We start from the raw sequence: 16269 nt of genomic DNA, 5'->3' as shown, positions 1-16269 counted from the left end.
GGTTCTGTGTCTGGTTATTGAGCTGGTGTTTGGCTATGCGCATAGGAATATAGGATACGTTATATATTGGCTCGTCTTGTTGGGTGTCGGGGATTCTCTTGGTGTGTGCTAGCCGGACTGCAAGGCGCGAGTACCCATATTTGATATCGGCCTGCCTTCGCGACAGAAGATTGAGCTGCACAGTGGGTTCAGTGCTAACGGGCCTGCCCAGTGAGGCTACCACGTTGTAGTGCCGAGTATCAATCCACATCTACTTATGGTTGCGCGATATCGTGTCTTCGAAGCATGCCGAGTCTGCCTCCGTTTTATTTGGCCACTGTGGAAGGTGCGATACAGGGTGGATAAACAGTAGTTTTGCTATTGGCACCACCTTGTCTGGCGAATGTATCCCACATTACCACTCTAGACGACGAGGTAGAGCTTGATAGGAGCAATAACGCACGTGTTGTGGCTTCCATGGTATAATGTGATCCCTATTTTGATCGACGCCGATCTCCTGTTACGTCAGTTCCCCAGACTGGCTGCGCTCGTTAATGCCTCAGGCAGACAGCGCTTGTCCTAAGTCTCTGTGGCGAGTAATAATCGTCCTTTACCCTCTTACCACGCACAACTGTCATGTTTAATTTCAGTCCGACCGCACCTTCGTGGACCCTCCCCACGCTCCGCCCATCGCCCTCAAGACCCCTTACTAGAACACGTTTTATAAAACCGCGCCGAGCAGACAAGTACCGATCGGTGCTAGCCATGAAGCGAGCAATCTTTTTGCTCACCTGGAGTACCGCCACATATGTGGACTGCAATCAAGGTACTGTGCTTACACCCTTGAAGGCCAATTCTCTAGGATCTCTCCACATAGTGCACGGATTGAATCGCCAAGCGCCACGATGCCGCCTAGCAAACCAGTAATGGATAACATAAGGCACAAAGAAGGGTACAGACGGGAAGTCATGCATGCCGCCTTCGAAGCTCCTGTCAGCTGTTCCAAAAACAAGTGGGCCGATTCGATACTAAGACTGGGGTTAGTGACGGTCATGAACTCGCTTATGCGCCAAAATATGTCTAACATTGTCTGTATCCATCAAGCTCTTCTCCAGTCGCTTGTAAGCTTGCCGTACACGCTCGCTATCGTACTTATCGAGAGCTCGCAGAGTGTCGACCTCGTCGTGCAGATGTTGACTCAACGGCTCCGCAAACGATTCGATGAGGCTTTGGATCTTCTGCCCGTCATAGTCTTTTGGAGGACATGTCTGGGCGTACTCGTGAAACGAATTGAATCCTGGCGTGAATGCTCGGTGTTGTTCTATGTTGCGTTCCATGATTCCTTGGACGCCTGTTACTTGCTCTATGCTCGGGAAGAAGTGCTCCTCTTCCATATCGTGGTGATGGTGCATAGATTCAGACCAGCATTGACAATATGTCAGGAAGTCTCGGACTGTGTCTAGGTCTTTGCGCGGTATGTGCGTTGCTTGGAGGTAGATTGAATTCAAGCCTCGGAGTATGCCGTTGTGGGCAAGTGCCATCTGCGTTGCAACATAGTATGCCGCGTGGGAGGGCTAGGAGAATATAGTGAGTAATGCAGAAACTCAGTAGGGAAAAGACAAACGTACATCTTTCGAAAATGGATCAGTCGAAATAAGAGGATACGGCTTATCTGCCCACTGAGAAGACATATTGGCTTGTCCAGCACCAGCACAGCCTGATGCAACTTACCTCCATAGTTGCATGAGGTTGGCGTCAAATATACTGAAACAAAAATCGTGTACAACTCATGGACGAATGCTGACACATCTATCCAAAATGCGTTGCCTGAGGTTTACTCATCGCGCCGCAACACGACTACGGCAAGTCGGTCACCCGCCGGACAAATCAAGTATCATACCACCAAACCTGCCCAGACTGTGCTTGGAGCGGTGGCTTCGTTGTCGTTAGGCTGGCGGATGGCTGTTGATGAAATAGTTGGCCGATGTCTTGCGGGCAGGTCAAGCGAAACAAAGACGACCTTGCCGGCCTGATAATAGGCCCGCGGGCCAATCATCTTCCACCTAGAAACCCCACAGATCAAATCCCAGCTAGTGTCCGGCTTAGTCAATGTCCCGACCCCGAAGCCATATAGATATGTTATATACCTATGTACCAGTCACTTTCGAACCAGAAACGGAAACCAGCAGCCTTTTACTCCAGCCAGTGCAACTAAACAGCAATTATGAAGGTCCTCCTTGTTGGAGCAACGGGCAACCTGGGTCTTCGCCTCGTCGCAGCACTCCTCACACATGGCCACAGCGTCATTGCATTCGTCCGATCCTCGAACAAACTCGAGTCCCTTCTTCCAGCCTCTGTGTACAGCCAAATTACCGTTATTCAAGGGGACGCCAAGGATCCAGCCTCAATCAAGAGAGCCATCTTGGATGCCAACTGTGATGCTGTTGTCAATACCGCCGGTCTAGCAGCCTTACCCCCATGGGGGAAAAGTGATCTGCCCGCCATATTTCGTGCAGTCTTGGATGGTGTACGACAAGCGGGAGTGGATAGGAAGAAACCGTTAAGGACTTGGTTCTTAGCTGGCTTGGGGGTACTTCACTACCCAGGGTCGGAATCGATGCTCTCGAATCAGTAAGTGTGGTCACGATCGCAATCTCACCTTATACGCCCTGTTCATACCTCCTTCGAGAAGAGCAGCTCGGAGTTTCAGCGACCCAGGGAGACTAACAGCCCGCAGTATCCCCATCTACCTCGAACACCGCCAAAACCTCCGCCTTCTCAGATCTCTCCCACCGGACACGGTCGACTGGTCTATGCTTTGCCCAGGCACCATGACCCCCGAGTCCTCAGACATCAATGTACCTGCGAAATCTCAACATGGGAAACTACTCGGAAACGCCACGACTCCACCATCATGGCATGATTCGTGGATGAAGTACATCCCCTTGATTGGGAAGTCGCTTGTGTGCGCCATTAATGCTAGTCGCTATACGACCACACTTGAACAGAACGCAGATTTCATTGCTAGCGACCTTGAGACTTATGAGAGCCGGTGGAGCGGGACGACGGTGGGGATTATTGACGGCTCAAAGTGAGTTCATCGGTTGGGAAGGACTTCTGAGAGCATTGTTAGGAGTACTGTACAATGCTTTCTGTGGGTTACACATTATTATTGATGAATTCAAATTTCTGGAAATCGTTCGACGCCTCATGAGTTTTTGGTTAATAGAAGACCATGATGTCATTGCGTTTAGCTGTCGTCAACTGCAGGTCGGCAAGCTGTGGAAATGCTGTACTTGGTCGCACCCAGGTTCTTTGGTGAGTACAAACTCTAAATCTCGCCAGAGCTGCCATACAAATTAGAGTTTGTACTCACCAAAGAACCAGGGTACGACCAAGTACTCCGTATTGTGGAAGGAGCGATTGGAAGTGGATATATGCTTGATTTTTGTCATTACAGTTCTTGTCCAGCCGATATATCCTACATTACACTTCACAGTAAGACATCTTCCACCACCTCCACCTTGACGTCCCAAATAGCTGCTTGCACTGCCTAAATGTTGTGCTTCCGGGAGGCCGCGTTGAACGTCTGGCGGAGACAGTATCTTCGAATTGCAAGAGTGTATTGTATCCAGGTTACCAGATAGATTTGCTACGAACGACACAACGAGGATCTGCATCCGGACAAGGGTAGGGATGGTAACCCTGACAAGAGATCTCACACATGCTTGCACGATCAAAAGTCTGGAGAACCATGTTCCTTGCAATTTTGATCATTACTCCATCCGTATACTGTCATCCTTCAATATCTGCCACCTGCATACAAAACAGTCGCAATCGTCCTGTCCATCCCCCATCCATTCCATGGGTCAAACGACAACCTCGCCTTGCTATAGCCCGGGCGTAGTCAACCACTGCTACTATGATTGACGGTCGTAGCATTGCTTCGTGAGCTTACGACTCTGGACGACGATGTCCTCCCTTCACTGCTGCGATGATAGTGACTTGCCGCACTCTCCTCGAACCGCTCCATCTCGCGACACTTCTCTTCGTATTTAGCAATGTAATCATCCCTCTCGCGATCAGCTGTGTTGCGAGCTGAGATAGCCCTCTCCTTCTGCTCTCGGGCCTCCCTCAACATTGTCCGCAGACTCTCAATCTCAAACTCGAGCTCCTTGCTGTCATCGTTGTATGTCGTAACAGTCTCGGTGATCTCCTCGTATTCCTGTCTAGTCTTCTCAAGCTCACCACGAAGGCGATCACGAGCATCGGTGATGGTTCTGATCTCAGCCTGGAATACCACGATCTTCTCCTTGAGATCATTGATTTCATTGTTGAGATGCCCGTGTCTGTCTCGTCCCTCATCGCGCTCACGGTCGAGAACCTTGATGCGCTCCGTGTAGTTGTAGCTCTCCGCACGGACTTCACTGAGTGCCAGTTCGGCCTTGCGCAAGGACTCTGCGAGGTTGATGACTTGTCGGCGGTTGTCGTCTGCCTTTCTTTGTGCTGTTGTGGCTTCATCTCGCAACTCATCTCTTTCAACGATAACAAGTCGGTGTTGCTCACGAGTTCTCTCAACACTCTCTTGTGCATCATTCTTCTCGAGCTCAACATCTCGAAGCTTCTCCTTGATGCTGAGCAATTCGCGCTTGATATGATCATACTTCAAGGTGATATCAGAACATCTTTCGTCTGCCTCATCACGATTGACCGTCATTGTCTTGAGCTCACGACGAAGATGCTCAAGAGTGTGCGAGCGCTCGTCTCTTTCATCTTCGGCGACTCTGACACTCTCCCGAAGCTTGTTGACCTCACGTTGAAGCCTGTCGTGCTTTTCGGTCACTTCAAGCAGGTCTTTTGAAGACTCTTCAGCTCTGGCTCTTGCCTTTCGAGCATCATCCTTGAGACGATCGAATTCGAGGTAATTCTCTTCCCTCTCCATATCGTACATCTTGAGACGATCAGTGATGGAAAGCACCTCCTTGCGTGATGTCTCGTACTTCGAGGTCATGTCCGTGAGCCTACTGCTGACTTCGGTACGCTCACGATTGATTCTGTGAAGTTCATTCTGATGTCGATCAGCTTCCTCCCTGGCGGTGTCGCGGTCCGCTTCGGCAGTCTTGAGCATCATCTGAATGGCATCGAGTTCGCTCCGGATACGCTGATGGTCGGTATGGCTGCGAGTGCTGGTCTCTCTGATTTCGTGCAGCTCATTGCGGGTTCTTTCGAGCTCGTTGTCACGATCGACAACCTTCTTCTTTTCGGCGGAAACGCTAGCGATTGCAGTAGACAGCTCAATCAGAAGTTTCTCGACTTGTCTCTTTCTCTCGGCGGCTTCATGGCCATGTTTGTTCTGCTGAGTGCTTTGAACTTCTAGTTCCTCAGAGACCTCAGTGATCTGCTCTAGCAACTCTTCACGCTCTCGAGCAAATGATTCTCGCTCAGAGATGATCCTTGACCATACCTCCTTGAGCGATGAAGCCTCGCGCGAAGCATTGGACATGAGTTCCATCAAAGCGAAGAACTTGCCCTCAGCCTGGGATGTGAGCTCCATCGACATTTGATTGCGGTGAGATGACATGAACGAGCTGGAGCGACGGGCTGAGCGACTGATTTGGCGGCTGTGCTTCGCCTGCGACCGTGAAGAGGACATGCCATTGGCGAAGTCGAAGGACTTCTGCCCAGTGGGGGTTGTTGGCTCGGAGAAGAAGCTGCGTTCGTGCTCGTGCAGATTGAGCTTCATGATGGCAAGCTTTTCCGGCGCGATAGGGTTGTTGTAGGTGTCAACGTGAGAAGTTTCCATGTTGATCGGTGCTTGCTGCGAGCTCTTACTGTATGTGAGATTCACTGGAACAATGCTTGTACTTAGACTCGTAGGTGAGGGAAATATATGCTGTGGAAGAGGGCTGTCAGAAGGTCATCATTAATCGAGCTTCATATCTTCTGCTGGAAGCTTCAGCTCAGGTGGAGATCTTCATGCAAGCTGAAGTCAACAGGCCTCCGACGACAGCTTTATTCTGCGATTTCACAGCAATCATGTCGTCTTTCAGCCTCAATGGGGCCCAGTTGAAGCTCATGCTGTCGAGCCGGATGACCGTAGGCCCACTGTTGACATAAAGTCATGCATCTTCCTCAAATTCAACCACCAACATGCATGATGAGATCGAGGCTGATGTCACATATTCACCGATGGAATATCTAGCTTCTGGTAGTCAGCATGAACATGCACCACAACGGAGAAGTGGTGCTTGGTAGAACCTGGAGAAGTCATGCTCAGCTTCAATCCTCAGCATTCCGACAAGTATTGTTGTGTGCGGGTGTGATCAGAGCTTGATCTGATGGTATGCAGTACTCGAGCCCGATGCCACAGCTAAGAGCTCTTGAGAAGAGTATTGACCAGTCTTTCAGCACGATGGCCCACGCAGACCATCCACCCATGTCCTGGCAAGCAACCCGTTTCGGCACCCAACATCGATTGGCTCTGCTCGTTCTGGAAAAGCTGCAGCTCGTCCAAGAGAACCCTGCATGATCGCGGCTCTCGAGATCCATGCCAGCCAATGAGTAGTGTATGTGGGAGGAGTACCAACGGAAATCCGAGCTCCATATATGACACTCCAGCATCCTCATTAGCTCCATCAGCGGTGGAGGAGAATCGTGCAGTTCTGTCAACGTTGAGATACCGTAGTGTCAAAGTGATACGACATGATTATCTAGCTATAATGCAGGATTCTCGCCGCGTAGCCGACAGCCAATTTGCACGTTCGTCTGCTGTGTTTTTCTTCGCTGGTTACGAAACCGCGTATCGGACAACTGGGGTTGATGGTCAAGTGCTGATGTGAGTAGGTATGCAGGTCTTCATGCACAAGATCGTACTGATCCTTGGAGCAGCTCAGCTAGCTTGATTTTTGACATAATAAGCCCAAGGCTAATACATCATCCTGGGAAAAACGGAACGGGTAGGCCCGCGGAAGAGGAAATCTGGAGAAGCATTATTCCTGACTAAAATTCATGACTGCCGAGAATACTGAATGCTAAAGGAGCAAGAAGTGTAGGTTCAAGAGATGGAGCGGCCACGCATGCACGAAAACAACCCCAATAATTTTCTTGCTGGACGGCCACCTCTGAAGGCTTAATATTCACAGCGACTGTATATGTATATCGTTACGCTTCCTTCTAAAGCTCGTTTATTATGTCCTATCGTTTAGAACTACTTAGTAGAAGAGCCGTAGTTCACGAAGTACCGTAAGACGCGAAGTCGCCTTTCACTGAGGAAAGGCTTGGCGTAAGTGGTACGCACCTTTGTCTTAGGATATCGGATCTTAAATACTTTTAGTTAACACTGAGGACTACTTGTGAATAGGCCTTGAGAGGAGTGAAGTACGTAACCTTTATGTATATAGAAGCTTCGAACGAGATATACTGATCCTCGCGAATGACGATCGTGAATAGAGAATTCTAGGGTTGCTTTTGTGTATGCGTGGCCGCTCCATCTCTTAACCGGCTGCAGTAAGGTTCGGAGGCTGGATGACGCTAGTATTGTTACGTCGCGGTCGTGACCACCTTGTTCGAGTCCATGTTCATACTCGTGTCTCCCAAATGTAGCTTATGGAGGTTTGGCAGACACAGCAGGAAATTACAGATGCCAATTTGAAGTCTGCTGCATCATGGATGCTTCCTCCGTAAATGTTCCTTGTCCAATTTTGAAAAGCAGGAGGATAAGCAGCCAGACGGCGAGAAAGACTCATGGTCTGGTAATGGAAGATGTGGCGAGAAAGCGACCCGTCCTCGGCACGGACAAACAGAGTGGCCGCCCATAAGCACAAACTCAGGCAGGTTAAGCGAACAGTAATTGTTTGTCCATGTGGGAGCCGTTGAGGCCTAAAGCCAGCAACTGCTCTGAAAATGGGTGCAGACGGTCCGAGGACGGCTGTTACAGCATTTTGTAAACTACTGACGATACCGGGATTCTAGCGAAGGATTAGGGCAATCCTGAATGAAAGGAAACAAACCTCGAGCTCCGCGCTTTCGTCTCACGACTGCTGCATCAAAACGGCACTTCACCTCGCTTCCTCTTCGCCATCACTTCGATCACTATCCTCATCAAGATCACCATCGTCCATATGTTGTCTAGCATAAGGACTTTTCGCCCTCAACCTCGTCCCATATCTCTCCAGAATGAACGGGATCGGGACCAGCAGTATAGCCAGGCCACCCAATATCGTTCCAGCCCAGTTGTATCCTTCGTTCTCGAACATTTGCGTACCGAACAATGGGAACCCTGCGCCAGCCAAATTTCTGATCAATCCTGCACCAGCCAATGCACTCGCCGAAAAGACCATATAGCTGTCCTCCACGTACATGTATGTCATAAGAATCAATGTGTAGAATGAGAACCCAAATACGACAGTCGCAAGTATTGGCACGATCCAGTGTATGTTGTACTGAGGTGTCGAGGTCCACCCGAACCAAAATAGAGATATCGGAAACAGCACCGCCGCCAATTTGCCCAGTTGAAGTCGCGCTTCCGGAATATTCTTGTATCTGTTGTCATCCTTGCTGACAGCAACATCACTACGACCAGGCTCCTCTGGCTCCCTTTCGTGTGAGTGTATTGCTTTTTGGTAATGCCTCTCTTGCCAGAGGTTCACGATCGGACCTAGCGTAATACCGATAACAAGGCCAAGGAAGCACAGACCAACACCAATCGTATCGAAGCTATAGCCGTGTTGACCAAAGACAAGGTTGAAGGCGCCATTGAACAGGAAAGACAGTCCATACAGGTAGCCATTGTAAAGAGCCGCGAACATAATGATGGCTTCGGTAGCCAAGAACCGAAATGGTCGAGATAGCGTAACTTTGAATAATTGCCCCAGACTTTTCTGCTTCATCTCTTCGGGGACCGACACGTTGCTGTTGTTTCGTTTCCGCAATTGAAGTGCCCGCCGTCTCAGTAACACCGAATGTCTCGTCTCATTCTTGAAGCCAACCAGCACGACTACCATGATCAACCACAATCCACCGTTGATGCCCAGTAGTGCCCAGAAGACATCTCGCCAGCCTCGAGTCTGTGCAACAAAGGACATCAGGAAGTATCCAGAAGGACTCCCGCATACTGCCGCCCAGAGAAATAGGCTCATTGCCGGACCAATTTGATGCCGAGGCCACAAATCCGCGATGGTGCCTCCAAAGTTTGCAATAGTAACGCTAGCGAAAAGACCAGACAAGATTCGTAGAACGAGGAAGCCGCCAAGGTTCGTGACAAGAGCTGTTCCAAGGAGGAAAAGCAGAAAGATGCCGTATGGAACAACGTACAGCAATGTCCTGCCATAGTATTCCGATAGCGGTGCTAATGTCATCGGACCGAACGCCAAACCGAGTACATACAATGACAGTCCCAATATACCAACCTCAGCACTGACGTGGAAGTCTTCAGTGAATTTCTCACTCGCTGGCGAGAAGCCTGATGCTCCCCAGGAGACGGTAAGGTCGACCAGTGTGATAGCTCCTACAACAGCCCATTTCCTCCATTCTGGCCAGTTTCGAGGATCTTCCGGATCTCCTGGTGGGAAGGTCACGATTTTCTTTGACTTGTTGCGGCCGAGGGTGCTGGTTGAGGCATTTTGGTCGGGTGTGCTCATGTTGCTATTGTGAAGATGCTGCTCGACATGCTCATGTTGCTATTGTGAAGATGCTGCTCGATATGCTCATGTAGAGACAAGGATGCTAGAGGAAATCCTGGTCATATGTGAAATGAGTCTCCTGTCGACGGCAGAAATCTGATTGAGCTCGAGGTCCACGATGACGTCCCGGGCGCGCAGATCGCGACCGTCCAGCGGAGACAATTTTACGTCAGAAACCATTTTCTGTTGGCAGGCACGACACGGCTGAGAATCGGTCAGCAGCTGTTGAGACAACATGAAGTTATCTACATGGCAGATAATGTGAAAGCAAAGACATGGCGGATGTCCCCGACACTGCCAGGGATGTTTGCGGTCAAGCATTTGACGGGAGTCTTGGCGACAGGGGAGTCAGTGCTTGGTGGAAGACGCGCTCATTTCGCGTCAAAGAATACCGAACTCGTTCTGTTCACTCGCTGCTGGTCAGTAATTCTGAAAGGAGGCAACAGAATCCATCAAGTAGCCGACGGAAAATGATTGATCGAAACAGGCATGCATTCATGGGAATGGAGCGATACGACCCAACCACGCATCAGCTCTTTTCGGTCGGCCGCAGTATTCCATCACCAGATCCAGCTCACTCGCTCACCTCAAATATCTTGCTAAATCGCTGTCCGTAATTGTTTGGACATTCCACCGTTTTTCATTCATCTAGGGTTCGAGATGTGCCTCTCATTGTAGCACAATATCGAGATGCAACTTAGAAATATCCCGACTAACTTGTGAGATACATCTACAACCTGCGCCGTCTAGAGAAGCAGCTCATTGAGCTAACTACCGACCGTGAAGCCTTTATTGATGTACAAAATATAGTCATCCCTATCACAGTCTCAGTTGTTCGAAGTTCGATGATGGACCGTCCGGCCACCAAGCTATTAAACAAATCGCCAGACGAGCAAACAATCAAAAATTAGATGAAGGCCAAAGAAGACGGTGAGATAGATGACAGCGAGGCAGCACGAACAGTCCCGGGGGCGTCGCAGGGAACGTCAATAGGTTATAACGAGCAACAGTGAGGAAAGCGGACGAAGAAATTCTAGGAAACTGCACACGATGGCACGGTGGAATGGGACTCGAACAGAATTATGTCACAATGAGGGACGCCAGCTGGTCCTTCTTATAATCTCTGTATCCATCACTCCTCACAGATTAGGTCGATCATCGGCAAGAGCACGTACAATCAGTAAGTGGCATGAAGCAGGCGAGGACAATAGAGTTTCGGCAAGACGTAGAATTAAGAGCAAACCATACACAAGCATGCATCCAACCCGATAGGCATCTTTCCTATGCAATTCCTCCACTAATCAATCAAATCAGATCATCCCAGGTGAATGTGCTCGGCGCCGTTGTTGTTGACGGTTACGCCCCCGACCAGTCGCGGTAGCTGCCGGCTGCTGCGCTACCGAATTTGCCGCATCCGCTCCTCCCGCGTTCCCTGCATTGCTTGCCTTCGAAGACGAAGCAGGCTGAGCATTCTGTTGAGCAGGCGCAGCCGCTTGTTCAGCGGGGGCAGACGCTTGTGCTGAGTCGGCGCCCTGCCCAGTACCAGCTGATGAACCTTCGGCAGGGGTCGCCGACTCTGCTGGCTGATCACCACCTGCAAGTTTGCCACCAGTACACAGTGTGAACGTCAAAACGCTATCCTCGGGACACACCTTCGTCCTCACATCGTCAGGCAGGTTATACGCCGCGTCACATTTATCCTGACCAGCCGGACAGTTCACTGTCACACAGCTTGGGAACCCCTCTGCTCCTTCCATCGACGGGACGAGCGACATTCCGCCAGCAGAGAACGGATTTCCATCGATATTCGAGATATCGTATGCGACATTTTGACCCTTTACCCAAGTGTACTCGAATTGTGTAACGGCACCAGTCATACTGGGAGAGAGCTTGATGGAGATGCCAACGTTGTCCTTGGTGAATGGTTCGGAGTAGCCGCCTTTCATCAACGCCATATCGGAGTGAGCACTTTGGCCGACGGAGGCAAAATATACATCGGAGCCGCAGTTGTTGACCACGACGGCGCTGCCGACTGCGAGAATGGAGGGGACTAGTGTGAGCAGCGACGCTGCAATGGCGATTGGTTGCCGCATGTTTTTGAATAGATGTGGCTATGGTAGATACGCAATTTGTTAAAGCGGGAGGTGGTTGGAGGAATCATATCTTGAGAATCCTGCTCGAGGACTTGTATGCTGAAGACGTTGGAGGAACAAAGGAGAGTCACGAACAATGGGAAGGCAGCGGCGCGAGTGGGTTGCTATCGGCGTCATCCCCATCGAGATCTCTTTGTTCGACGTGAACAATACTTTCCGCGGATCTGCGCAATAGGCTGCTCCATGCTTGCCCTGTCAGTCTTGGCGGAAATTCTGAGACCGACTTCATCGAAAACTAAGTTCGCACGTTTAGTGGACAAAATGTAAACCCCTAGAACTGTTAGCTTATAGGTTGGATCTCGGTTTCGTGCGTGACTTACCATATTTATGCTCGTGTGTCTGCCATCCAGCAAGTTCCGACAGGCCTGCGCCCTCCCATAGATGCGATCGCTCCTCTTCATCATACTTGTGGCTTGCTACCACGAAGATCTTTTCGCCAGCTTTCAGACAATGTCCTCGGAACCAGATGTCTTTTCGTGGTATTAGATACTGCTCATGCCTCCCAAGCTGGTCATTGCACTCTCCCCAACGTTCCCAGTCGTCCTGATGAAACATGTTTTCGCCGAGCAAGTGATTAGCATAATTCAAAGCATTCCTATTGAACTGGTCGTTCTTGCCTTCAGCATCATTGTAAGCATGCCAGACTTTATCTCCGTCCTTGCAACCATCCAGACCAATGACCACCAAAGGCTCGCTTCGAACTGCACCGTTCACGGACTTGTTCAGAGCATCCACGAATTCACCAAGAAACTCGGCGGCCTCATGTCTTGTGAAGCTGCCAAGTGTTGAGCCCATCGAAAGCACTACTCTTGGGCTGGAAGCAATTTCGTATCGTTGTAACCACTCCAGGCCATCATCATAGGAGCCAAAAAGGCCACGGCACTTGACGTATTGGAATGTACCTGGACTGACTGCTTGTAATGTACGCTCAAGCTCCGGACGTGAAAGATCAAGTGCATAGTAGTCGACAGGCTTCCGTAACTCGTCAAGTGCTTGCAGCAAGATCGCAATCTTCCTCAGACAACCACTACCTAGCTCAACAATGACAGAATGAGGTTCAATCTTTGATGCTATCTCGTGGCTGTGTTCCTTCAGGAGCTCGATCTCGCAATCTGTAAGGTAGTACTCCTTTGCGTAGGTAACCGCTTCGAAACGTTTCAAGCCCTCCTCGTTCCACAGTAGCAAGGATGGAAAGCTTGGCGGTTTTGCTTTGAGAGACACTTCGATGTCGTTGGACGACAACAACTTTTCAGATTTCGATCGAATGTCGATGATATCTGCTGTTGAAAGCTCATGTTGACTACCATACGAGCCCATGGCGTCTGTCTCGCTATTTCGATGCGTGTGTCAGAAGACTCACTGTCTGGGTGCGGCGAGGAGGTCAAGGATCCTGCAAGTGTTATGATTGGAAGGGAAAATTGGAAAGAAAAAGCACAATGGGCAATCTATTCGCTCCTCTATTTTCAGCAACACATATGTGTACTTGTATGGTTTTCAAGCAACTGCATTGCTGTTGCTTGCTTCGCAATTCTTTCCCCGTGATGTAACATCATGGCTTTGAGCACAAACCGGGATTGGGTTCAGGACTGGAAACATCGAGAGCAAGCGACGGCCAGGCACGAAAGAACCGTATCAATCAACACTGAGTTGATTAGGGACTAACCGGAAACACAACTCCGGGACGCGATCGGATTCTGCTTCCGTTGGGAGCACAGACTCGCTTTCCGAGATGACGCCATGGTGAATTCCACTGCTTCAGTTCTCTTTCATGGGTCGATACAAACACAACCGTTTCACAGATGCACGAATTTTATGAAAGGTATTTGGAAGCTTCGAGATGTATTTGTTTTTGAGGAGATAGGAAGGAAAGTTTCGGAAGCAAGATGATGGAAAGCAGATGGCTGGCGCCAAGCTCAATGACGTTGGCCCTCCCGTCCCCCTTTTCGTCTTCGTTCTTAGATGCTGACTTCCTCTACCATGTAATCGTGTGCTTCGGAAGAGGAATGGGAAGCATCAAACATGCCGGTCTACAGTAAGTTTCGGTCTGATCCGTGGCCATACAATAGCAGACGCGATAGCAGGTCGGAAGCTAGCGCACAAAGGAAGAAATCCAGGTTGCAGCGGATCTGTTGACAACAAAAAACACGTTCGTTTCCGAGCCACTCAAAAACTTCCATTTATGAGATCATGCAAGATGTGATGCTCGTTTAGGTGGCATACGCTATGCAGGTACATTTCAATCTCGTCTATGTGGTTGATGATAGCGTCACTTTCACCTTATTGCATGGACGTCGTCTAACACGGCGACCTCCTTGCTAACATTCATCGCCCACCCATCACCAACTGCTCGGTTTTTCACGAGCGCAAACGCTACCGCAGCCCATCAAAAGGATAGTGCATTCGTTCGCCCTATAGAAGAAATAATCAATGTTTATAGTGGCCATGGAGATGATTCACCATACTTCACTAATGATAGCCACAGCGAGTTAAGCAGTGTCAACAACCAGTCAGCACCTCGACCATAACGCCCATGACGAAACTCAAGACATCCTATCATGACCTTGTCATTGTCGGCGCCGGTCCTGCTGGCCTCATGGCAGCTTCTTGGGCAAGCCGGCTTCAACTCAATACCAGGGTCTTGGACGATAAGGCCGACAGAGTCTCAAATGGGCGCGCCGATGGACTTCATGTTAGGACATTGGAAATTCTTGATAGCTTCGGCCTAGCGACACCTATTCAAGAGGCAGCTTACCAACTTCGTGAAATATGCTGTTGGGTAATATCGTTCTACTCTTTGAGTTGGAATGCGGCTGACACTCATGCAGAACCCTGATTCCGATGACGAGAATGAAATCCGGCGCACGGAACGTGTATTGTCGAAGGAGGAAGATCTTGGCCGCTACTGTCAGATGGGGATACACCAGGGTTTTATTGAGCAGAGTTTCCTTGACTTCCTGGAAAACGAGAATCACGTCCAGGTCGAGCGGATTGTTAAGACACAATCACTTGACTTCGATAAGGCTAGCGCTACCGATGGCAATGCCCATCCGATCACTCTGCGAATCAGACATCAACCGTCTGTATCCAAAGGAAGCAAGCTGGACGGTGATGATGAGCTTGACCCATTGGACGAGATCATCCAGACTAAGTACCTGCTCGGCACAGACGGTGGCCACAGCTGGGTCAGAAAACAGCTCAATCTCAAAATGAACGGCGACAGAACGAAGAAGCACTTCGGTGTTATAGACATCATCCCGATCTCTGATTTCCCTGACGTACGCATCTCATGCTCCATCCACTCGACCAAGCACGGCAGCATCATGACCATCCCTCGTGAAGGCCGTCTCGTCCGATTTTACGTTCAACTGGCCGAGACAGGCGGCGACCAGGACGACTTTGACACCAGCAAAATTACTCCAGAAACGATCGCTGAAAAGGCATCTAAGATCCTTAGCCCCTACAAACTCTCCTTCTCCCACTGCGACTGGTGGTCTATCTATACTGTAGGACAGCAATACGCCTCTAAATTTGACGTTGGCAACCGGATCTTCCTAGCCGGCGACGCTGTCCATACCCACTCACCCACGATGGGCGCCGGGATGAATGTCTCAATGCAAGACACGTATAACCTGGTATGGAAGCTCGGTCAGGTCATCAAGGGCATCGCACAGCCACACATCCTGGATACATACAACTCCGAGCGGCAAGCTGTAGCTACACAGCTGATCGAACTGGATCGGAAGATGAGTAATTTCTATTCTGACGCGCCAGGCGCAGAGGCACTCGAGTACGACAAATTCCGCGAGCAATTTACGAGGTTCCTCAGCGGTGTCAGTGTGCAGTATGGTCCTAATGTTCTAGTCCCAGCAACAGACCAGTCCAAGCACCACTCAAAACCATCATTAGCTAGCAACATTATTGTTGGCCAGCGCCTACCCTCACATCTGGTCATGAACCACGCGGAGGCCAACATTGTCCATGCCCATTCACTGCTGCCATCCGATGGCCGCTGGCGAGTCCTCATACTCGCCGGAGACATCAGTAAGCCATCACAAATGTCGCGGTTGCAAGGCCTTTGCTCCTACCTCACCAGCCCAGCCTCCTTCGTGCACACCTACACTCCTGCCAGCTCTAGAATCGATTCGGTCATCGAGATTCTGACAGTCCACGCCGCGCCTCGTCACGAGGTCGAGCTTCTGGACTTGCCTGAGATCCTCCACCTTTTTGACTCTAAGCTCGGATACGACTACTGGAAAGTCTTCTCAAACAATAACAATAGCGAAGAAGGCGACTTCGACGACGCGTACGAGCTGTGGGGTGTGGGCAAGGATCAAGGCTGCATTGCTGTTGTTAGACCGGATCAGCACGTTTCGTACCTGTGTGAGCTGGAGGATGTCGAGTTGTTGGAAAGATATTTTGATCAGATTTTAGTGCCTCAGAAGAAGGAGAATTGACGA

The 16269-nt window shown here is 50.0% G+C and overlaps 6 protein-coding genes across 6 annotated transcripts; 2 read left to right on the top strand and 4 right to left on the bottom strand.

Annotated features, from left to right (window-relative positions):
• Positions 1–1019: 1019 nt before the first annotated feature.
• PMZ80_001607 (uncharacterized protein) lies at positions 1020–1670 on the bottom strand (the record flags this gene model as incomplete). Its single annotated transcript, XM_064870050.1, has 2 exons — positions 1020–1553; positions 1608–1670. The coding sequence occupies 2 exons, from the start codon at positions 1668–1670 to the stop codon at positions 1020–1022; spliced, it is 597 nt and encodes a 198-aa protein (XP_064735547.1).
• A 533-nt stretch (positions 1671–2203) lies between these two features.
• Positions 2204–3074, top strand: PMZ80_001606 (uncharacterized protein; the record flags this gene model as incomplete). Its single annotated transcript, XM_064870049.1, has 2 exons — positions 2204–2610; positions 2717–3074. 2 exons carry the CDS (start codon positions 2204–2206, stop codon positions 3072–3074), a joined length of 765 nt encoding a protein of 254 aa, XP_064735546.1.
• Positions 3075–3886: 812 nt separating this feature from the next.
• Positions 3887–5782, bottom strand: PMZ80_001605 (uncharacterized protein; the record flags this gene model as incomplete). The annotated part of the gene is made up of 1 exon (XM_064870048.1): positions 3887–5782. The coding sequence occupies one exon, from the start codon at positions 5780–5782 to the stop codon at positions 3887–3889; it is 1896 nt and encodes a 631-aa protein (XP_064735545.1).
• A 2254-nt stretch (positions 5783–8036) lies between these two features.
• On the bottom strand, positions 8037–9617 carry PMZ80_001604 (uncharacterized protein; the record flags this gene model as incomplete). The annotated part of the gene is made up of 1 exon (XM_064870047.1): positions 8037–9617. One exon carries the CDS (start codon positions 9615–9617, stop codon positions 8037–8039), a length of 1581 nt encoding a protein of 526 aa, XP_064735544.1.
• Positions 9618–10969: 1352 nt separating this feature from the next.
• PMZ80_001603 (uncharacterized protein) lies at positions 10970–13129 on the bottom strand (the record flags this gene model as incomplete). Its single annotated transcript, XM_064870046.1, has 3 exons — positions 10970–11727; positions 11955–12083; positions 12133–13129. The coding sequence occupies 3 exons, from the start codon at positions 13127–13129 to the stop codon at positions 10970–10972; spliced, it is 1884 nt and encodes a 627-aa protein (XP_064735543.1).
• A 1213-nt stretch (positions 13130–14342) lies between these two features.
• On the top strand, positions 14343–16266 carry PMZ80_001602 (uncharacterized protein; the record flags this gene model as incomplete). Its single annotated transcript, XM_064870045.1, has 2 exons — positions 14343–14588; positions 14638–16266. The coding sequence occupies 2 exons, from the start codon at positions 14343–14345 to the stop codon at positions 16264–16266; spliced, it is 1875 nt and encodes a 624-aa protein (XP_064735542.1).
• Between the last annotated feature and the right edge of the window lie 3 nt (positions 16267–16269).

Source organism: Knufia obscura, assembly GCF_036327395.1.
Source record: "Knufia obscura strain CCFEE 5817 isolate CBS 148926 chromosome Unknown scaffold_1, whole genome shotgun sequence".
NCBI classification, from domain to species: domain Eukaryota; kingdom Fungi; phylum Ascomycota; class Eurotiomycetes; order Chaetothyriales; family Trichomeriaceae; genus Knufia; species Knufia obscura.
The sequence above is the reverse complement of the archived record's forward strand: the minus strand, read 5'-3'. Positions and strand labels throughout refer to the sequence as shown.